At 36.4% G+C, this 23,909-nt stretch overlaps 1 protein-coding gene across 2 annotated transcripts; it reads left to right on the top strand.

Moving 5' to 3' along the window:
• Positions 1-552: 552 nt before the first annotated feature.
• LOC103905248 (long-chain fatty acid transport protein 6) lies at positions 553-17,510 on the top strand. 2 transcript variants are annotated; one of them, XM_009286854.1, is made up of 11 exons: positions 553-1,030; positions 1,521-1,733; positions 2,546-2,704; positions 4,404-4,528; positions 7,902-8,096; positions 8,338-8,347; positions 9,518-9,598; positions 11,830-12,028; positions 12,413-12,510; positions 14,306-14,436; positions 17,334-17,510. In XM_009286854.1, the coding sequence occupies exons 1-11, from the start codon at positions 553-555 to the stop codon at positions 17,508-17,510; spliced, it is 1,866 nt and encodes a 621-aa protein (XP_009285129.1). The 2 variants fall into 2 exon arrangements, with proteins under 2 accessions (XP_009285129.1, XP_009285136.1); XM_009286861.1 differs by lacking the exon at positions 8,338-8,347 and having other exon boundaries at positions 7,902-8,098; positions 9,510-9,598.
• Positions 17,511-23,909: the final 6,399 nt, after the last annotated feature.

Genomic DNA, 23,909 nt, shown 5'->3' with positions numbered 1-23,909 from the left:
CATATTTGGTGCATCTTACACATGACATGGTACTTAATGTACTTTCATAATATACATATGATACTATAGATTTAACTGTTTGTTTCCTTCTTTTTTAGGATTTGCCATGCTACAATAAACAATCTAGACAAAATTTTGACTCCAAGTTAAAACAAAAAGAAGTGTCAGATTGTTTCTTGAGTTTATAACTTCTTTTATTTGTTCTTCGGATACTTTTTAAAGTTCTACATTTCCATCTTCTATTTAATTGTCAATGTCTTTTTCATTCTACTGTCACCCTGGCCACATTCTTTACTCCGAATGAACTCCTCTGTCCTTATAAACCGCACAATCTTTTTTACTCTTTACTCCCTTTTTCTTTTTTATACTGTTCTGGGCCTTTGTATTCTAGTAAACTCCAATATGGTATTTTAAGAAGTTCTCAAATTAATTGGTGGAATTGTAATTAGCTTATTAACTTCCAGTCTCTGTCTTAAAACTCATTATTAATTATATTAATGTATTGTATTTTATATCTCTGAAATAGCTAATCTATTATTTCCCCCCCGAAGCATGCTATGCACGTGGCTTTCAACAATTGCTGGAGGAATAGTGGTGCTGTGTGTCTCTCTGAAGATCTTCTTCCCATATTTCTGGGAAGATCTGATCTACTTCTTGAGGCGGAAGAGATTAAAAGCAATGGTAAAGAAATGGGCAAGCAATGGAATTCTCTCCATAATTGACCTTTTCATGCAGAGAGCGGGAAAGATTCCCCACAAGCCGTTCCTCATCTACGAAGGGAAGGTGCACACCTATCAGGATGTGGACAGGAGGAGTAACAGGGTAGCACAGGTCTTCCTACAGTATGGGAATCTGAAAAAAGGCGACACTGTGGCCCTGCTGATGGGTAACGGACCTGACTTCATCCATGTCTGGTTTGGGCTGGCCAAGCTGGGCTGCGTGGTGGCTTTTCTCAACTTCAATGTCCAGTCTAGATCTCTCCTGCACTGTGTTAATACATGTGCAGCAAAAGCACTGGTGATAGGAGAAGGTAAGTTCTGTATTGTGTTTGACTTACTGCTGACTTTCTACTGCTTTATCCTTTTTATCAAAAATAGAAAATCAGAGCCATTCGAAGCTGCAAGCACTTCATTTATACCTACACATGTGCTGGCTAAAAAAGAGGTGAAAGACAGTCTTGTTTAATTTTAAAGTGTATAAGCACCAAAAATATACATATGGTATATGTACCAAGCTTTAAAACAAATGTTATAACATACCAATTAACTTAAGTCCTATATATTAGCGTCACCAAGTAAGATTAGGGAGTTTTACCTATTACAATTAAAGCCATGTGAGAAGTATATGGAAATTAAACATCATGGGTTTTTTTTCACTGTCCAACAGGTGGGTTAGTCCTGCTGTGGGCTGTGGTAGGTTCACTGTACGCAGTGGTAGGGTATATAATTCCAATACATGTAATCAGGTCTGTAGTTGTAACTATTTTAATAATAAGCATATAATTTTTTTTAATTTGGCAGATTGTTTGGGATCAATAGAGAAAGAATTTGTTTTTCATCTCTGGGAAAATAATGTTGCTATCTGGCTGATGAGCACCAGTTCTCCTTTCCAGCGTGTTCACACTATACCAGACAAACTAGACAAGGTGCCAGATCACCCTGTTCCATCTCACCTTAAAATTGTCGCTAACACAAGAAACACAGCTATGTATATCTTCACATCGGGAAGTACAGGTGAGGATGCGTACTAACAAAGTACAACTGCAGCACTCTGAAAATTAAGGTGGTATAAATTTAGCAACAAGACAGGCACACAAAAAGAACTTGAATTTTTAAGTCAAGATAGGGAGGATTTAATTTATTTAAAAGCATAGTACACTTTAAACCATTTTTGCCTTGGCATAACAAGGGCATACTTCCAGTTAGTGAACTTTCACATAGCTATTCCATGGCTGAACTTTATTACTTAACTATAAGGCAAATAAAGTCAGTCTCTAACAGCTGCTCAGATTCCACAGTGACAGAATTTCACAGGTCTATCCTAAAAAGAAATATGGTCAGCACAAGTGCTTGCGCCTTGGGAGAAAACTTTTCCTCTGAGACTGGCCTGAATAATGAAGCTTCACCTTACTTCACTGGGAAGGAAGGGGGAATCCTTCCTTTTGTCAAGACAAACAACTTTGTAAAAGTTATTCCTATTGCAAACAGCAGTTGAGTGGCACAGTGACTCTTCAGAAGCTCTCCCATTCTCACTTTGTGGTGAGGGAACACTGTGTGCAGTTGGTCTGCACTCGCCTGTGAAGGCTATGGACTTTCTGCCCCAGACAAAGCAGACAAGAGGATTAAACAGCCTTACAGGCAAAAAGACTGAAGAAGCTGAGAGACTAAGAAGATATACTCATGAGCTAAAGACTGAAGGACAGGACAGACAAAGGCTCAGAAGAAAAGACTATTCTCCCTGTACATTCCAAACATAATTCTGTATGCAGCAAAATTGTTAATGCAAGCAGTACATTTATAATTATTTGCTCTTCTCCCTTTGACAGGTTTCCCAAAAGCTGCTATCATCACTCATCTAAGAGCTCTATCTGCCTGCTTAGCATTTACTCAGTGCGGTGCAGTTTCTCAGGATATTATGTATCTCACTCTTCCCTTGTACCACATCAGTGCTTCTCTTCTTGGCATCGGTGGATGCATTGAATTAGGTAATATTTAACTTCTAGTGAAGTTTCATTAACTTGAGAATGCTGTAACATTTTATTACTTGGTGAGTCACTCTGTTTGGTGAGTAACTCAAATATTATGTCTACCAATAGACTTTTGTCATTTTCTCATTTTTATCACCTTCTCTAGTCTGCAAACAATATCTAAGATACATGCATAGTTTTTGAAGCTTAGAACAGACACCAACTGTTGCATAGATCCAACATGACATGACTTGAGGTCTGTGTATCGCTAATACCACTGCATATATTCTGTAGGTTTAACCTGAAATTATATTTGTATCCTACACCTTAAGTCTAAAAGGGCATTCACATAGGCATCTGAGAAGTCAGGCTTGATTTTTAGTGTCAAAAGGTACAAATGCTTTGTGGAAGCTTTAACTAACCTTTAGAATAAGGTCAACTAAACGTGTTTTGGAGCTTTCTGAGTCACGTATTTGAGTAACACCTACAGAACTAGATTCATGATATTAAAGTGAAAGAAAAGAAGAATGACAGAGCCTCCCCTTTTGATTCTGATACTGGGAGTTATTTGTAGAGGGCTAGCAATCAGATATTTTTTCAGATATGTCCTCCTTTCCTATCCTTAGAGTCTTGCCCACATACTGGTTTTTGGTATGATAAGTATATGTCTAGACTGTTTTAAAAGCCATTTCAATGCTTTGTTTCTTCAGGAACAGCATGGGCAGGCATGCTGGGCTACAGCAACTGATAACAAGACTGCTGCTGCCTAACAGAAACACAAAAGGGATGGGAAAAGTAGTGTATAAAAAGTTTTGAAGCTATGATTTGTCTTGGAACAGAAAAAGTAGGGTAACAACTTTCTTAGGTGGGCCGTTCAGACGGGGACTCTGGGTGGCCTGGGATTTGAATGACAAGGCTTTGAGGTGAGTAAGGCTGAAGAGCTCTGAGAGGGCTTCAAGTCTTGCATGAGATGGTACCTGGGTCACGGAGGAACTGGCAAGTGAGGAGCAAGTGGACTAGAAGGGATTCAGAACTTGGAAGGCACAGGAAAGCTTTATGTGGGACAAACAAAGAAAGGAATTTTGGAAAGGATAGGAACAGGGAAATTTGTAAATTCTTGCCTGACAACACTTAGAAAAAACTGTGAAAAAAGGGATGGGGTGACAGACATGAGAGGTCTAGGATGAGGTGGCTTTTGGAATGGAAATCTCTGAAGGAACTTTAGGGCCACAGAAACAAAAAAATGAGGATGATGAGTTGACAAGAAACAGGAGAAGGGGAGTGAGACAGAAATAATAGAGACTCTGAGCCGGTTTCCCTTCCACCACTTCTCACACAAATAGAGAATCTGCGACCTATCTTATCCCCCATCCCAAGCCCTCTTTTTTCAGAGTTACACCAGTCACCATCTTGACAGAAACAAAACCTTTAGGCTTTGACCTATTCCTAACAACTGGAGACAACTAAAAGGTTCACTTCTAGTGCTTCTGATACTGTAAGCTTTTAGTTACTACTCAGAAAAAGAAGCAAGGCTCCATTGTGCTAGTCACATTTAACAGAAAGATCATGCTGGAAATAGCTTACAGTTTATTTAAATAGCTGAATTTATCATTAGTTGAATTAAGAGAATGACAACTTTTTTTTAACAACAGTGGTAGAAAATAAGATCAATTTTTAAAGGTTATTTTGAATTTTCTTGTCTGTTTTCATCACCTAGGAGCAACATGTGTTTTGAAGAAGAAATTTTCTGCAAGCCAGTTTTGGAGTGACTGTAGAAAATACAATGTGACACTGTTCTTGTACATAGGAGAACTCTGTCGCTACCTCTGTAACCAGCCCAGTGTAAGTTCTTGTTTGCAAATGCAGCTCTAAAATATACCAAATCTGTATTTTATAAGTCATATAGATTTACCCATTTCTCAATGGTATAGTATTTTTAATGTTTGATAGGTTTTTTCCAGCGTATACAAAATTTGGGTCTTGTGTTCCTTGTAGTTCTACGATAGCAATCAAGTTTAGTGGTTACACAGAAACAAGCCTGTCAGGATGGCACAGTTATGCCCAGACACTAACAGAAATTCCTCTGTAAAGACAAGTTTGTTAGCTTTTTATCTGAGTGATAGGCAAGTGGCAGGTCAGTAAGGAAAAGGAATAAGCAGTAAATGCTTTATTGGACTCAATGATCAAATGAGAGCATGAACCAGATTAAATGAATAACCAGTTGCACTGCACTGCTCCAAAGTAGTTACTTATTAAGAGAAGGCTACTTAGTTCAGTATTTAGTAGCTGATAATTAATTTTTGTATGGCTTTGAAACTGCTGAATGAGGGGGTTTTGTTTAAATTTTTTTCTGAAGAGGTGTTCCAAAGGCACATTTTGTTCCACAGCTGTGTATATGATGACAAACTTATCTGTATAAAGCCATAGTACTAATAGTGTGGTGCAAAATCTTGGTCGCCCCTGGGATAACAGTCCTGACGAACATAGGAGCTAAATCATGATCAGATTTAGGACAAAAGTAAGATGTCAGCAAACAGAGCAGCAGCAGAAAAGCAAGTCTGAAAATATTTATTATATTGCAATGCTTGTTTCTCAATGATGGTGGAAAAGATTGGTTAATTCTCTTAATTTTATACTTGGGAGTTAGGAAGTTACTGAAGGGAGGTGACGAGAAGTATTCCTACCTACCACAGAAAACACCATGTACAAGCACAAGGTTCAAATGATCTCCAACTGCATTGGTCAGAGATTGGTGCAAGAACTAGCAACAAGGGAACATCTGAGAGAACCCACCAGATGGTTTGAACAGAGACTTATTATTGTGTGGTCCGGATGTAGGAGAGGGGTCAAAGACAAAAAGGTGTTAGAGGGAACAAGCCAGGAAAGCTGTTGGCCAGAACTCAAGTCTGTACAAACATTATGTCAGTAGTCCATGGATCAAAAAAACCAAAGAATTAGCTAGGCCAAACTAGTTGTGTAAAGGTCTCTCATGCAGAAAAGGCAGGAAGAACTTTCTTTACTTGGCTCAATTACAAGAATTTAACAGAGAAGATATTGATATTTAACTGGCAACTGGTAAAACGAGGGAAAAACAGAAAGACAGCCTAGCTGAGTTGAGGAAGCTGAGGATGCCAACAGAAATGGATCAGGGTAAATGCAGAGTCCTGTCAAGATCGGGTATCTTATCGAAGTGTAATACATATAACCTCTAGTGTACCACACAGGTTCTTCCACAATGAAAGAAACCTGTGCAGGCTAATAAGCCAGCCAGCTACATTTCACCTAGACTCCTCGTGGTGTGGCCTGCCAGAGCACAGCAGTCCTGGTGTTACCCAGGACTAGTCCTACCTAGATGAGGGACCTGTTTGGAGTATGCGCTAGGTCATACCCAGTCTGTCCTTACCTCCTTTCACAAAGCATGCCTAGATCTCACACTGAAATTGGGAAAGAACATGGATTTGCAAACTAGGAGGATTTCTTGATACAGACAGAGACTCTAGACGCTACTCTCTCACCAAATATGTCTACAGCAATCTTACCCAGGATCCATGTACCTATTGGAATTAAATTTTAAACACGGTACCCCATAGAAGGTAACAAACAAAACAAATATATGTTGAGGAATGTTTTTAAAGAGAACCATACAACATTTAAAATAAAGATATTTTAAAATTCAAGGTAATGCAGGGAAGTCCTGCAGATTGTTATACCAGGGATGAAACAAGGTAAGTGTAACAGTTTCTCCTATGCTTATAATCTCTGAAGCTCCTGAGATTTACTCTAAGTCCTAGAGTTTCACCAGCTATTTTGAAAAGAAAAAAAAAAAAAAATCCATTATTTCATCCTGAAGACCAAGTGCTGAAGAAGGGACAATATTAGGCATGAAGTAACTCTCCCAATCAGCCTGCCAACCGGTTCATAATTGGGTTTGATCACATACATGCGATCAAACCATGCTATTCCTTCAGGTTTACCATTAAAACTGCAAAAGAAAACAGAGCTTGTTAAGCAGAAGCAGGGAAGCCTCCATTCCTGTTTTTAACAAGTGGAGTTTAGTCTGCATTACAGCTGATCCTATTGTGGGAAATAATTTATCTGCCATAAAATGCAGCTCTGGATCAAATGAAATTGTCTGTTAATCCAGAGTTCACAGAACAATTTTATGTGAATATTTTTAAAGGTGAAAAAGATGAAACATTGATTCTGCTAAAATATTTCAGTGTAATTTTTAGACAACGTTCCATTTTGAAATCACCTTAATATTATTTAGAAATCAAATACATTTTTACAATTTTTAAAGTTTAAAATAACACTGAAGTGGAAATAAAATGCATTTATTTGGTTTGAAGAAACCTTTTCTGTGGACCTGAAATAATTTTATTTTCTGCTGTTATTCAGCCATGGCAGTAACTTAATCACTCAATCCCAACTACATCTCCCAAAAAAGTAGGGGGCTTTTCCATAGGCAGAATCTTGACTATAGCATTATATATAGGGTGCTGAGCAGTCTGGCCCAATACAGAAAACATTTACGTAAGCAAGCATTTGAGTAGTTTGCCGCAATAATGGCATAATTGACATATAACAATGACACGTTAACAACTATATTTTGACTGCAGATTTGATTACCATCTTTTCTGAATTTGGATTTAAGATTAAAAACTGCACCTAATCATATGAGACGTGGTAAGGAGCTTTAGGTCATTCTGCTACTTTTTCAGGTTCCTTAGGCAACATGACAGATGTGTAAAATTTACTACCAAATATCATTATATGTAGAACTGACCATAGCATGTCACAAGTGTTTTCTAAGACAGAATTTTATTTATGCAGAAAAATTCCTTTCTTTGGTTCAGAAAGGAATTTCCATTCTATGGGAAATGGCACTTACTTAAAACCTATTTATTTACATTTTCAAGATAAAATAATTCTTTTAAACTTTGTAATATACATCTCAGTTATAGAATTTGTAAGTGAAAATACAAAGAAGAACTTCAGAAATAAAGTTTTCACCTTACGAAAATCCTTCAACCTCAGACCAACAAGAATTCTGATGATTTTCTGTTTGATTTTTACAAAATGAATACCCTTCTGTATTTTAGTCAAAGTGGCAGTTTCTAATGGAAAATTGTTCTATTAAAACATTTTAGATCAGCTCTAGGTATTTAGACCCACTTTTCTCAGCTGCAGAATGTTTCTGTTTGGCTTTTCACAGAAAGAAGAGGACAGAGTTCACAAAGTGCGCATTGCTCTAGGAAATGGTATCAGACCTGCTGTCTGGAAAGAATTTCTGATGAGGTTTGGCCCAATTAAAATATTTGAATTCTATGGATCCACAGAAGGAAATCTTGGTTTCTTGAACTATACTAATAAAACAGGAGCTGTGGGCCGTGCTGGTATCTTCTCAAAGGTAAATGTAATCAAATCAACCAACGAACCAATTAACCAGTCAACCAGAAAAAAGCAGATGAAAGGCAGAAATTATAAAGAGCACAAAAGTGTACAAGGAAGAACCTGCTTACTACAGTCCAGATGTAGCAAAATTTGGTTCATAGAAACAGAAACCTTATTCTTAGCCCCTTACTTGACTCTGTTCTCTGTACATATATTGTGAAGAATAAATATACAGAACAAGTCCACACAAGCTGAAGCTACTGTTTCATGTATCCAACTTTTTCCTCAGAATATAAAAAAAACGCCTGACTGTATAGAAGTGCCTATCCACAGGACTGCTTAATGATGTTTTTTGTTGCAGTTTACTTATCATCCTGAAAACCCACAGATATTAAGTGATGAGGCAGAAATTAGTTTTGATTTGACTTTTGGTATGAATCAGGAGATACATGTTCCAGAGCAAACGTACACAAATTTACTCTTTGACTGCATCTTCACTCATTAAAACCAGCGTCACACTTTCTTCTCTGAAAGAAGATAAGCAAAACAAAAAAAAAATCAAAATTCTTAGCAAATAAAGGAGAGAAATATAAATCTCAAGATATCAGAACTATAAACTTTATATAGATGACTACTGTTGAAACTCCCATTGGAGATACACATCTTCCACCCATAAAAATGCCTTGACAGTCTCAAATGCTTTTCCTATTTGTACAGACTCTTGGTGAATCATGAACATTATACTATAATAAAATACTGTTCAAATGATACTAAAGATTCAGATCAGTAAACATCAAAACCAGATTAATGACTTTCAAATTATTTATGCTTTTAATCTGAGATGCTGAAAATGCCTTCCCATGGCCATAATAACAACTCTGCACTGCTTCTGATATTTTAGCAAGCTTAACTATGTGGACAGGCGATGAAGGCAGGAAAGCCTAAACCAAGCCATTGAGCTGTAAGTTTCCACTTGGATCTGGCTGGAGTAATTTTTGAGATGTCTGTAAATTGAATTTTGATTTTTTGTCAGAGAATCTTCTTGATTTGCATTCCAGTAATGTTAAGCCTCTACATAGAAATGGATGGTATTTTTAAAGCAAAATTCACAATTTGATCAAAAGCACTGTTTCACTTTACTTTATATAAATGACTTGAATCTGACCATACTCTAAAAGAATGGATTTCTTTTTATCGATAAAGGAGATGAACACTTCCATCTGTATATGTATACTTAATGTTGCTTACCATGATACGAACACTTTCTGACAATTGCTTCTCAGAATACTGTCAATTTATTTCAGGCTGTTCCAAATCTTCCAAAGTCAATAGGGTACTACCCATTAATTCAAAGCAATTTTTATCAGACCAACTGGAAAGTAAGACAGTGAGGCTTTCAAGTTTGTATATGCACTTTTTTTATTAGTTCCCTACATTCTTTTGAGTTGTTGAAATATGATGTCTGGAAACAAGAACTCATGAAGGATGAAAATGGAAGGTGTAAGAAAGCACCCATAGGTAAGGAAAAATACTAGTTATCTATTAACTAACAGATACCTCAATTTAGATGGTGATATTTTGAGGCAGGGATTAACTCTCTGTTCTGTGAGCAACAGGTTATTGACATACACTCAGAACTTGAAAATGACACAGGAAAAATATATTATCAATAGGTCCATATGAGGATCTATTGCTAATATACCTAATAACATATCCAGATATTTATAATATACCCAAATATCAAAAAATACAATAATATAATAACATAATCAATATTCTGGGCTCAGAATGTTTTTATTCTCACCTGCAAAAATTTGTTCATATTCCTGAACAAATCAGATTTCTTAGTGCTGCTTTTTTTCCAAATAAAATGGACACAGTAATTCCTAGATATGCTGTGTTCTGAGACCAGATGTTTACAGATGCTTTCTAATTTCCAAATTCAAAGTTCTGAGGAAGAACAGTACCATTTCAAAATCTGGATAATACTTTTCATATTTTTACATTTAGTGACCAAAACAGAATTAACTATTTAGTACCTAGAGTTGCATAGAATCTCCAAACATCTACTTAGATTGGAATACTCCTACTCAAAGTGCTGAAGCTCCCAGGCTGAAAACAGGATGGACTCACAGCTGAGAATATCTTCAAGAAAAATCCTGAAAACTGACTCTCACAAAAGACATAGCACTGCATTTTACTAAAGTCACATTAAATATCTGTGTGTCTGTGTACACACGCATGAATCCATGAGTGTCAAAGTTAACAGTTCTGGCAAAAAGGTTTTCAACATCACTATTTAACATCACTAGTTTTAGTATGTAGATTTAACTATCATTGAGATAAAATTCCAGAAGGCAAAAAAGAGGCTTGTACAGCTTACTTAAATGATAATATTTGTCATGCTAATGTCAGATCTCAATGACGCATAGTAGTACTGGTCATCAAAGCAGCAATTATTATTAGTTACTTCTGATAATATATTATATTCTGGTAGTAGTACTGGAAACCAAAGTACCAATTATTAATTATTTCTGATAATACATTATTTGCTGATAATATCTAAATCAAGCAATAGAATGATTTTTTTTTTCTTGAAAAGAGCTTGCTTCCTCACTACAGTTACATTATAAACTGGACAAAAATTCTTGGTTTCCCAGTGAAATTGATAAAATGCCCAGTTTCATGACACAACTAGAATAATTTTGCAGGTTGTTACACATATTTTTCCATTAACTCTGAAGCCATCACTCAATGTAATGTAGGACCGTAATGACAGTGAATTCCCAAATTGGAATAGAGAATCATCCTGTAAAATTGACTGGGGCTTAGGAAAACTTTGTTTAAATTCAACATTTTTGGTTTGTTTTTTCTGTTGTTATAAAGCACGCATCCTATTTGCAGTGATGCCAGCTCCTCTTCTGAACGGTAATAACAGCTTTCATTCCACTTTCCACATTTAGAGTTCAAAACAATAAAGAGGATTTAATATAAGAGGCAGATATGCAGCTATGAAGAAAACTATTTGTTTGAAAACATCTCCATACATCTATTGAAGGAAAAACAATGAAAACCTTTAGAAGATAGAAATGTCTTTTAACCTCAGGGACAGACTGAGAAATAAGCCAGTACTTATCACAGATAAAGAATAATAAAAAAGCATTTTAAAAGGGTATTCTGAGCCAATTCCAGTGAAGTCAATGGAATTTTTGCCCTTGATATAAATGGGACTTATACAGTCAGCAGCAAGGAGTGATGCTCAGTAGGGATAGGCTGCAGACTCCAGGGACTCCCTGATGTTCAGAGGCCCAGGCACGTTATGGCTTACAACATGTGTTTCCACACCAGTACAGTGCTGAGAGCAGTAGCAACCCTGTCCTCCAGAAAAACATAAAGCACAAGAGGTTAGGTGCTATGTTTTGCCCCCATGTGTATTGTTGAACTACCAGCACCCTTTTCAAATGACAGAATAGTCATTCTTTCATTGGGCAAATGCTTTGCCAGGGTAAGTGATGTACACTGTACTCCAAAAAGCTCTTCCCTAAGGTCTAGCTTTTCAGAACAGAAGGAAGCAAAATTATGTTCCCTCTTCCACTCACCTATTTCTGCTGTTCAGGAAATAGTTATGGAAATGTAGCAATAAGATGAGCAGAACAGATGTGACTTTCCAAAAGATTTTTAATGATACTTTATGTTCTAAATAACTCACTGTAAATATGGTTTTTGCATCCCCTTTTCATGGCCTGCAGGTAAGCCTGGTCTTCTAGTTGTTCAAGTCACTCAGGATGCCCCATTTTCTGGATATGCTGGAAATAACGAAGCCTCAGAGAAGAAACTCCTGCGTAATTTGTTTGTGAATGGAGATGTGTATTTTAACACAGGAGACCTCCTAGTGATGGATGAGGATGGCTTCCTCTACTTCACTGACCGGGTGGGAGACACTTTCAGGTATAGTACAGAGTTAACAGTAAATCCAGTGAGCTTGGAAGAAATCATACACATGCAGGACTGGATGACACACGTCAGACTTGAACCTGATGAATATCAATTGTGTTTTAACAGAAACAGTAATGATCACAATCAAAGTGCACCAAAGTTCACGCCAACACAGTAGAATTTTTCAAATTTAAGTCAAATGGCACTTCTGTTTCTTTTAAGTTTGGGGTCTCAAATAAGATGGCGCTAGATCACAAAAGGATTTATCTGTCTACACTCTTCAGTTAAGAATAACAGTCATCCACATTATAAGTAGTGCTCCATCACATAGAGCCATGTATAGAATAAAAATTTGTTAGCTAATATCTACGTTATTTTAAAAAATATTTTCAACAGGTGGAAAGGAGAAAATGTAGCCACTGTAGAAGTCGCAGAGATCATTGGTATGATGGATTTTGTCCAAGAAGTTAATGTTTACGGTGTAAGCATAAAAAGTAAGACATTCCCTATAGTTTCAGAATACAAAATGAAAACAATAATTTCCTACTCTATCCTTGCTGTTCTTGCAACAGAATGCATACTTATATGTTAGGAAATAAATGGTGTCAACTCAGCAATTCAGGCTTTCCTACAGTGCTTTGAAATTTCAGTTTCAATAAAATGCTGTATTTAATAAACATGACATGCTGAAATTTTGTAATGAATGGCAGAAACATTGGAATGAATTAAAACTTGTAACACAGATGTGAGCAGTACAAAGTTATAAACTACAGAAGACCTCTCTTAGGCCACAGGCTTTCATCTGAAAAATGGTAAAACAGGGGGCATATTAGAAGATGACGTGTCTGAAAACACCTGTCACTATCTTGTAAGTACAGTCCTAGAAGATATATATTTTTTCATAATTGGAATGTTCCCAATCACATACAGTGCTTCATAAAAATATACAATACCATGCTGAAAAACTGTAGGCAACTAAATTACAAGATGAGGTGGAAAATTGCTCAGAAGATACATCCATTGAATGACCAGGCTGAGGAAGGCAAACTTTCTTGTGGTGCTGAATAGCTGTTCTGTTTCCTTTGGATGAAGGCAAACAAAATCTAGTATTAAAAGAAACTAGTCACATGAAGAAGAAGCTATCAAAAGACAAGCTACTACTTAGCACTGAGAGATGGGAGACACAATGGATTCAAAGAAAGAGGATATATGAAAATAAAATTAACAAAAGGCCATAATCTGAATGGTTGATCAGCAGATGGCTGTCAAATGCCAATATGCTCATTTGTGAGAGATGGCATCCTCAAGTGCATGCAAATAAAACGGTAACCTAACTTGGAAAGCATATCTCATTTTCATCTACAGTTGGAGCTGACAAGAACTCCTCGAAGGGCTACTGCTATCTCAGGCAGTGAATAGCACATCAAAATAAAACCTCAAGAGTTTAAGAATAAAATCTAGATAGCATAGTCTTTCATATTTCTGAATCAACTTGAGTCTCAAATATTGCCAAAACAAACTTTATAGCATATTACCAATTAAACAACTGCAAGTTAATTTTCATGAAAAGGGAACACCCATATTTTATCCTTCCAGTGCCTTTGGCCACACCTCAAAGCTGCTCTTTCATTCTGTACAGATTTAACCGTGGCAGCTCATTTCTTCTAATTTAGATGTTTCCTCCATTTGGAATTTTTACTTGTGTTTGAATAAAAAGAAATCAGGAACTGTGTTATATCTTTTTTAAAAGGGTTTTTTTTTCTGTTTTCACATCAAACATAATTTGCTGCTTGTAATTAAGAGGCACTTCCCCTATTTGTCACTAATCTGTCTGTGGAATAGAGCAGAAAACACTCACCACTGCTTATACAACATACAATAGCCACTAGACTTTATATAGACCAAGTACAGTCTCATACATGCCTATGTCCATCTTTTGCACTAGTCTTTGTGGAAGTGCATTCAGCTTTTTATTGAACTAATGACACTCTGATTTTGTTAGGCCACTATGTTACCAATGTTAAGATTGATCAAGGTAGGAAGAAAACCTAGCAGCCAGCTGCCAGCCATACAGAATTCCTAATAAAAAGAGGTCAGTGACATTTTTTTAATTGAATAAAAACACTGAAAGTAACTTTAAGTCTTCCAATATAACATATCCTGTATCTTATACTCGATGTCTGAGAGGATAGGGCAGATATTTCTGTGATCAATACTAAATCCCTCCAAATGTCATACAAGACTCACATACACTCTTACTTGTCATAATATTTTTCAATTTTTTTTTAGACTATGAAGGAAGAACAGGGATGGCAGCTATCGTGCTTAAACCTGACCAACCCTTTAATGGAGAAAGACTTTATAAGCATGTTGTGGACTTCCTTCCAAGTTATGCCCAACCACGCTTTGTGAGAATCATGGTAAGACAATCAGTTGCCTCCTACTTGTATTTATCTTGTTTGACATGAAAATTGGTCTCTACAATCATGGAATACAAGAATTAATTTACAAACAGTTTCAAGAATTGAAACACAAAAGGTAATACTCGTCTGAATTATTGTTGCTATTATTATTATGAAATTAAACAAATATTTGATGAATTAAACTTATATTTTACTTTAAGGATCCATTCATACCTAAAAATCCTAGACGTGATTAATAACTTGGCAAAGTTGGATTATGTTTCAAAGCTCTTCACCTTTAACTAAGGTGTTCTTCTAGCCAATGGAAGACTAAGCAGATGCACATGGGTAATATTACACATAACAGTGTCCTCTTACAAAAGGATGACATGATCCTTTTAAAACCTTTTCCTAATATGGTTGTTCTTGAAGCGATTATTATTCTTTGTTACTGACAAAGCATCAAAGAAATATCTAGTTCTTTGCAACAGATAGTAAGATAAATACTTTACAGTGAAGATCTCATAATCTGAGAACTAAAATGTACCCACATGCTTTAGAGTATAAAAGCAGAACTGGGATACAATTCTTTTTAAACGTGCACCTTAAAAGTGCAAGGATTACACCCCTTGTGTACTCCCCACAGGATGACCTTCTGCAACAGGACAGGAGAGCATGAACTGCAAAGAGCAGGAAAGGGCCCCATATTACATCTTCTGAAAGTTTGTAGCAGACAGTTTTCTGCTGTTAGGGGATGCTGAGAGACATTCGGCAGTTTTGCCTCTGCCTAAATATTGACAAATTGCCTGAAAGGCAGAATTTTAATTGAGAACGAGATGGGAACGTAACAGAGTGAGTGAGACTGGAAAGGAAGAAGAGAAAAAGCATGTACACATTTAGAGAGAAGTGTAATTTTTAAGAATTGAAGAAAGCTGTTTTTTCACTAATAGGTTACTGTACTAACTAAATGTCTCTTCAAACGCAGTTAGCGTAGGTTATACTATCTATGGTGCCTCAGGACAGCAGTGCCCTCTTCTGGCAAAAACCTTTGGAACAGACTTGTGTTTATGATTCCATTAGATGGAGAAAATTTATACGGAGCTCTAGGGTCTATATATGTGGAACTGATTAAACCTGTTTGCATTTATGTGTTCTCTGACTAAAGCTTTTTTTAGCTAATTGAAGAGAGCTTACTACCAAAGATACTATCAGTAATAATTAATTAATATTTACACGTGTAAATTCTTATTAAACGAGATAAAACCAATTTTATAAAAAAATCAAAATGATAAAAAATGTTATTACTTTAAAAAACATCTTAGGGGAGGATAATAGGATGAATGCTGAACTCACAATTTTCTGAGTGGACAGAAAATGAAGTCTGTTCTGAAAAAAAAGTGTCTTCATCCTAATCAACAGTGACAAACAAAAATATGAAATTCTCACGCAAAATTGGATTTAAGATAAAATCAATCTTGACAATTTTTCAGCAGTCCATAAGTAGGCTCTTTCTAATATGACTTGCAACCGCGGTTGACTGATTTTGTGAAAAAAAAAGACAGACTGAGAATTGCTCTTCTCAACCTCTCTGACTTGACTCTAGAAGAACAGCAGAGGCCCAGGGACAGTGATGCAAAGAACCAGGGTACTCCGAGGCTCTGAGATAGTAGTTTTTTCACTTGACTTTTGCTAACTTCATTTCTTGTTTGCAGAAAGAGGTTTCTAAGAGCATTCAGGGAGTGATTTCAGTTTTGCATTATTTGTGCTCTGTTTTGTTTTGGGTTTTTTGGTTTTGTTTTTGGTTTGGGTTTTTTTTTCAAAACTTGTATTTCCATGTAGAAAAATCTGACTTTATTAAAATAACATCAGGGGATCATTTAAACAGAAAATCTCAGCAATCTGTATTCATAATACACATTTAAAATATTTCATACCTGTCTTTATTAAACTTTTAATCTTATCATTGCAACTTTTTAAATAATTACCAAGACAAATTCATGCTAGCTATTCAATTTGAAGAAATCCCGCTTGGTAATGATTGAACATTATTACCATCTGGCAGCTATTCAGTGCCTGTGTGAAATGACTTGGTGGTCTAAGCGTGGTTCCTATCATAAGTGCTGCCAAAACAGAGAATGAACTTGCAAACTTATTAGCAGTCTCGGCTCAGGAGCCAAAGACTAAATGATCTGGGAGTTGTGGAAATCGAGTAGCAGTGTGAAGAGGAAATCAGGTATGTTACAGATCAAGAGAGAAAAACAAGTAAGAACTGAAAAGTGGCCTGTTTCAGCATGAGAACTAAAAGAAAATGTTGGCTACGTTGAAAAACACCATGCAAGTAATAACAATGCTTGAGAATGGTGTGGTTTAAACTTTTCCCTTCATGTCAGCCACATTTTAAATGATATTATTTTATATACCACTTCTGCTCTCATACACTGACTATTGTGGGCAGACCAACTTGTTCATGAATTGGCATTTGAATAACTGCTGTACAGTAGCTGCTTACACAGAAAAATAACACAGGAAGGCATTTAACATGTTTGTATTTAATCTTTTAAATGAAGTTTAGCAGTTGGAAATCAGAGGAGAGCCAGTACCATAAAATCAACCAGCTCTCTGCAGAGCATCACCAAGTGTCCCATAAACTACAGATTTTGTGATCAGCTGCACTAACGAAAGTTAAAGAAAATGCTTATTTCGAAACAGAAACTTGCAAGCTTGCATGTGGCTTTGATAATGAATAAGAAATAAAAGCTGCATTTAGATTTAGATTTCGCTGCACCTGTGAATCAGATCATTCTGTCTAACTGAAGACATTCTATAGTAAAATTGTATGATCCATTTTATTCAGTAATTGCATCATATTTTCACTGATATAGGCTGATATTGCACTTGAATTATTTCTTTTTTAGGATGTTATGCAAATTACTGCAACTTTCAAGCATCAGAAAATGCATCTTGTGAATGAAGGATTTAATCCAGAAATTATATCTGAACCTCTGTATTTCATGCATGAACCTGCACATTCCTATATTCCTTTGACAAGAGAGATATACAAGAATGTGGTTTCTGGTGAAATACGTTTATAAAGCATACAAATAAAATTACAATACAGAAAGCAGATTTCAAATATACTCCTGCAATTATTTCAACAAAAGCCAGTATGCAATATTTGTTCTAAAAACATAAGATAATCAAATTAGTCTTACTGTGATAGAATCTGTCTCTTCATAACACAGAGCCACAACAGTTAGTGCATTGTGTAAGCTGCACTACATCTGCTCATATTACTTCTAGGGCTCATATTACTTCCAGGACTCACACATGCAAATTTTGATTTTACATTTCTCACTGATTCAAATTATTTTTGTATAAGCCACCAGCATCTTAACTTAGTTGAATATCTTACTCCTTTAGATCATAATACTGATTCTGCTTTTAGAATGCATAAATTATTAGAGGAATAATGTCAGAGGCATTAATAAAATATAAAATGGGCAGTCAGAAACATCAGCAAAATACTGCACAAGCACTGCATTAGACTTCAGTTCAATATTTGTTAATTATATTATGTAATATTTAATTGCAATATTTTATGTGATGCTCAATTTCAGATTTTTATGGAAAATAAACATTCAGTGTCAAAATACAGTTGTAGTATTTAGTGGTCATTATTTTTCACAACTTACATCAGAACTAACACAGATTAAACTATTTGCAAAAATTCATGCCTGCTGGCACACGACCTCTTCCTTTACTTACCAACTGTCATATTCCTGAAATAGAGTTCTCATGAAAACAGGACAGAAACAACTGTAACTAACTTCCACCTTTTGCTGGAAGTGAACACCTAGAACCTGTTAAAAGCTGCTATAAAGCTTTGCAGGCAGAAGCAGATCAGAGAATATAGTATTAGCACACCTGTTGGATGTACTTTCCTTGACTGTACATATATGATTACATTTAAAAATCAAACAAGTCCACACTTACGTGAAGGAAAACCTCTCTACTGTATATTTCCCTGAATTCACATGATCTTTTGTCTGGATGAATAAAATAGCTATTGCATTAAGCTAATTCTTGCCCCATTTGGAGCCCTTTCTTGGTTTTCAGTATGCTATTACTACCATTGCTACTACTGCTACTACTGCTGTAATGCACTGAAACCAGGTAACTGACCGAAACACTATTAGTCTGTTGTAGAAGCACCGAACCGAAGCTGGCTGCACCCCACAAAAGCTCGTTATCCAACATAAGAAACAATTTGACTAACAAACAAACTTGGTTATGATCATAAAGGCCTGCAACCCTTGATGAAGCACTGTATCTCTCAAGACCCATCATGGTGCCTCTGCCATTCCAAATTAGGAGAAATGTGTGTGACAAGACCTACCACAGCCACTGGAAATGGGCTGCTTGAGATCTAGAAGCTGTTAAATAAAACAAGTGTACAGAACTGGACCGCATACTATATCCAGCATACTACAAACACCTATGGCACATTGACATCTCCCATGAGACACAAGGTTTCTGAGCTTTGAGTGAGATAAGCAGAGCTCCATGAAAAAAACAGTCTCCCAAGTTCTTACTCTTAAGAATTGGCCGTTTGTGGACTAGGAAGAATACTGAGAACAATATGGGTTTGAGGAGGGCCCAAGGAATTCCAATGGTCTGAATTCAACATGTGACTGTAGATCACCCAAAAATCTCCTTTGACTGAGGCAATGAACTTCTTATGGCTTGCTAAGAGCTCTCAATTTCTGGGCATCCTAGTGTCAAGAAAGGAAGGGATCAATTACTCATGACTCTTGAATATAGAGGTTCCTCCAGCTACTTTTACTGTGGTCTTCTAACACACGAAACAATAGGGCTCACCTAGAGCTCATCTTATAAGTATGTACAAAACATCAACAATTTTCAGATGATGACATGGTATTGAGACAGCTCTGAATTGGCTACTGCAATCAAAATATTTGTATTTTTCCTACCACCTAAGGTTTTATATAAATACACACACATGCACCCCCTAAACATGTATACCATTAAGCTTTATGAGGACTATCTCTATATAACTGCTGATACCAATACACTCAATTAAGTTTGCAACATTTAGAGAGCTCCCAAAAGCTCAGGCAAAAGTCTGGTCACCTATCTGGCTTTATTTTTATTATGGACATGTACTACAGAACACTGTCTGTCTGTCTGTTATTTCTTCCTCTCTCCCTCACCCTTTTACTCTCTACATTAAATTCCTTCCCAACATTCATTCTTCAGAAAGAAAGTTAAAATAATGAAAAGCGCAAGACAACAATTCTATCCCTAGCTGCACAATTAAAAGTCAGTCTTACTCACTTCCACATAGGCCAACCAGAAAAAATTTATGTAATAGAACTGACCATAAGCATAAAATATAACTGGAAGTATTCATACAATGTATCAAAGAAATGTGTCACAGAGAGACACTTGAAGCCCTATAGCTTATTCATAGCCTGATTTTAAAATAACTAATATTTGTTACATTATTCATATAAACTTGCTATCATCATTTACTGATCTCAAGAAATATACTTCAAGGTCTACAGGTGACAGTCATTTTTAGAAAGTAGGTATCATTTTGTGTTTATGAAGCTATGGAAAAAGCTTCTAATATAACAGAGTTTTGTAGATATAATAATGCACTTAAATGACAAATACTGCACCTAATATAGAATACTGCTTTCAATAAACTATACTGCACATTAAATCAAGTGAAAAAAATTGCCAGCACAATAATTTTATATTAACTATAAACCATATTTAGCTGTAATAATAGAAGCTTTTGCTTAATTTTCTATACATCATAATCAAGAACCCCACTATATATAATTTTATATTAACTATAAACCATATTTAGCTGTAATAATAGAAGCTTTTGCTTAATTTTCTATACATCATAATCAAGAACCCCAAACTATATATACATTTTTTGTAAAATATATTTTTATTTTATCTCCTCTAATGAAATAAAGAAAATCTCTCCAGTAACTAAGAACAATAATATAAACAGATAAAGGCATAATACTTAGTGCTGGGGAAGTGATACTTAGAGAGGTTAAATATCATATGACACCAAGGCATGCTAATGGAAGTATAAAATCTTTACCAAGCATTATAAAAGACATAAGCTGCTATGAAGTCTCTACATTCATGTTACCATATAACCTTAAAAAGAGCACATCAATTGTAAGCTCTCCACAGCAAAGAATCTTTTTATTCTGATTTGAGGGTCTTTCTGAGGGTTGTAGAACGCTTCAAAACAGCCTTTTGTTTCATAAACAAATCTTTTACATGCCACTAAGCCATAGATCATTTATAACCTTTAATAATAAATTGCTGCAAAGTAATTAAAAGGTATTTCATTTCAAAACCAAAACAACCTAATCTACTGAAAGAAGTTTCTACAATAGGACTAAGGAATCGCAAAACTAATTTGAAAGCTTGTTTTAGCAGGCATGTAGACACTACATGTAATTATATACTATGTGGGTAAAGAGTTTACTGTAAGAGTGCTATCAGTATATTCGGTCATTTCAGGCACCACAAGATGGTAGCATTTCTGAACATTACTGGTACTTGCTTTCTTCTCTAGTATTTCAACGCACAGAATTTTACAAAAGAGCAGTAGTTTGATTTTTAATCACAGAATGGTTAAGGTTGGAAGGGGCCTCTGGAGGTCTTCTGGTCCAACCCTCTACTCCAGCAGAGACGCCTAGAGCCAGCTGCCCAGATGGCTTTTGAATATCTCCAAGGAGGGAGACTCCACACCTCTCTGGGCAACCTGCACCAGTGCTCAGTCACCCTCACAGTAAAAAGCTTTCTCCTGATGTTAAAACTTTTTCCTGATGTTCAGGAGGAACCTCCTGTGTTTCAGTTTGTGCCCATTGCCTCTTGTCCTGTCACTGGGCACCACTGGAAATAGCCTCCACCTTCTTTACACCCTGCCTTCAGGTACTTGTACACAGTGATGAGATCCCCCTTGAGCCTTTTCTTCTCCAAGCTAAACAGTCCCAGCTCACTCAGCCTTTCCTCATACGAGAGATGCTCCAGTCCCATAATGATCTTCGTGTGAACTGAGCTCTCTCCAGGATTTCCATGTCTCCTTGTACTGGGGAGCCCAGAACTGGACACAGTACTCTAGGTGTGGCCTCACCAGTGCTGAGGAGAGGGGAAGGATCACCTCCTTTGACCTGCTGGCAACACTCCTCCTAATGCAGCCCAGGACACCGTTAATTTTTAAAACTGCTTTAACAAAATTATTATTTTCTAATAATAAGCATAATATTAGAGAGCTCCCAGAAGCTCAGAGAAAAGTCTGGTGACCTATCTGGCTTTATTCTTATTACATACATAGATACATTACAGAACACTGTCTGCCTGTTACTTCCTCCTTTCTTCTTCACCCTTTTCCTCTCTACATTCAATTCCTTCCCAATATTCATTCTTCAGAAAAAGTTAAAATAATGAAGAGCACGAGACAACAATTCTATCCCTGGCTGCACAATTAAAAGTCAGTGGCTTATTCACTTGTGCCTATTTACAGGCAGAAAATTATGTCCCACCTTACTCCATCTAAAATTGTTTATCCTTAATGTTTTCTAAAAGCCCTAGAAAAGAAATGACATCTCTTTTGTTTCCAGTTCAGTTCAAAATTGTAATTTAATCTCTGGTTTAAGGAACAAAAGATACACTAATAAATTTCTGTCCATCAATGGTGGAGCTACCAATACTTTTTTTAGCTACCAGTACTTTTTTTAGCTACCAGTACAAGTGGACTGCAAAATAGTCTTGAGAAACTGGGGAAGCAATAAGATGGAAGACATGTAAAGAAGTAAATGCAAGAAGGAATGAATTGTACCTACACAAAAAGGAAAATAACTAATCAACAACTTTTTGAAGAGGAGGTTTTATTGGTTAGAGTGATCAAATCAAAGGACATGTCTTCCAAAGTAGGTACAAGCAGACCAAGGCTGTTCATTCTCCAGCAGGCCATGTAAAACAAGCTCCAACCACAAAACCATGGAGGTTACTTTGGGTACAAAGCACAGGGGCCAAGATAATTTGACTTGCACGAAAGCTTGTTCTTTCTGCAAGGCTAACATGGTTACATTGTTTCCAGAACAGCTCAGAGCACAGAGAGAGGAATTCAGCTATGTTTGCATTCATCCATGAAGATACAACCAAAAATGCTAAAAGGTAATTTTAATGACCTCTAGCGGTAATACCATATATCACCCACCTAATTAAGCATGCAAGCTGCCTCTGAAAGTGCCTATCGCTTCCCTACTAACGATAAAGCTTTCAAACCTGGGTGCTTTGAGTTGCACCTAAATTAGATGTCCACAGAACAGTGAAGTGAAAGTCCTCTTTAAAAGGGCTTCATTTTCACATGTGTCTCCCTTCATTCTCCCCTGGCCCTGCAAAGCCAGAGTATGAGAACACACTTTCATGAGCGGCAGAGCAGCAGCATAGAAGGTATCTCTGGGTGAAGAGCTCTTAATGCCTGAACACTGAACCAAACACTACCTTCAAGGTGAGAGAAGAGAACAAGGCAGCTGGGTATTACAAAACACTTCCACACACTAACAGAAACTGGTAGACTGCTGAGGAGGCTGTGAAATGTATGTTGTTGGAAGCTTTGAAAAAAAAATTAGCTCAGATGTGCCCTAAGCTTCTGGCCAGGGTATTTCCAATAGCTTGTTATGGGCTTACTTGAGAACATCATACTGTGACTCAAAAAAGCAACCATCCAGTCATGATGGGCATTCACAGGAGATCACGTATTTTCATATGGACACAAGGACTGGTCATGTATGGTGTTCTTGTAAGCTGTACCGGTTGGTGAGGTAAATATCAGGAATACTTTATTTACAGTTAAATTTCTTTTAAAGTGAAGATGTACTAGATGACTTCTTGTGGCCCCTCCCCACCCTATGTTTTGTAATTTTTATTCAAAAACAGGAGGAGTTTTATCTCAGGACTACAAGTAATCTCCTCTGTATGCATCAATAAGGTCTAGGTGACCTGCCAAAATTCAGGATCGGTAAGGTTATTGTGGTAAGAATAGAAACAGATGGTAGAGTCAGGTATTTTCCATATACTTTCATCTGCTTCACAGTTCAAAGCCTTTAGTCATCTCTTTCAGTGTTAACCTCTCATGTTTTTTGTTTCTCCTTAGGTACTTTCCATGATCATATCAGACTTCAGCATCTTGTCTATTTTGTTGCATTGTTTCTTTCTCGTATCAGCAAACACCCAGTTCAAAACAGTATCAGTAACATCTCTTCATTTGTTATTTCAAATTCCTGTATGGATGACTTTGCTTTTATTTTGGAGGAAGACATGCATTCAATTTTGAAAATTATATTACCTAAGTTCATAAAAGTCATAAAAGAATTCCACCAGGAATTGTATAACAACCTTAAACAAATTACAACAGTTGAAACTTAGTG

Source organism: Aptenodytes forsteri, unplaced genomic scaffold (assembly GCF_000699145.1).
Source record: "Aptenodytes forsteri isolate BGI_AS27 unplaced genomic scaffold, ASM69914v1 Scaffold28, whole genome shotgun sequence".
Taxonomy (NCBI): Eukaryota; Metazoa; Chordata; class Aves; order Sphenisciformes; family Spheniscidae; genus Aptenodytes; species Aptenodytes forsteri.
Note: the sequence above shows the minus strand (reverse complement) of the source record. Positions and strands in the feature narration are given on the sequence as shown.

Bases quoted from the DNA above. Each gene is read 5' to 3' on its own strand.
- LOC103905248 (XM_009286854.1), top strand. From the start codon at position 553: ATGCTATGCACGTGGCTTTCAACAATTGCTGGAGGAATAGTGGTGCTG. The intron at 4,529-7,901 runs GTAAGTTCTTGT...GGCTTTTCACAG, and splicing joins ACCTCTGTAACCAGCCCAGT to AAAGAAGAGGACAGAGTTCA. The intron at 14,437-17,333 runs GTAAGACAATCA...TTTCTTTTTTAG, and splicing joins CACGCTTTGTGAGAATCATG to GATGTTATGCAAATTACTGC.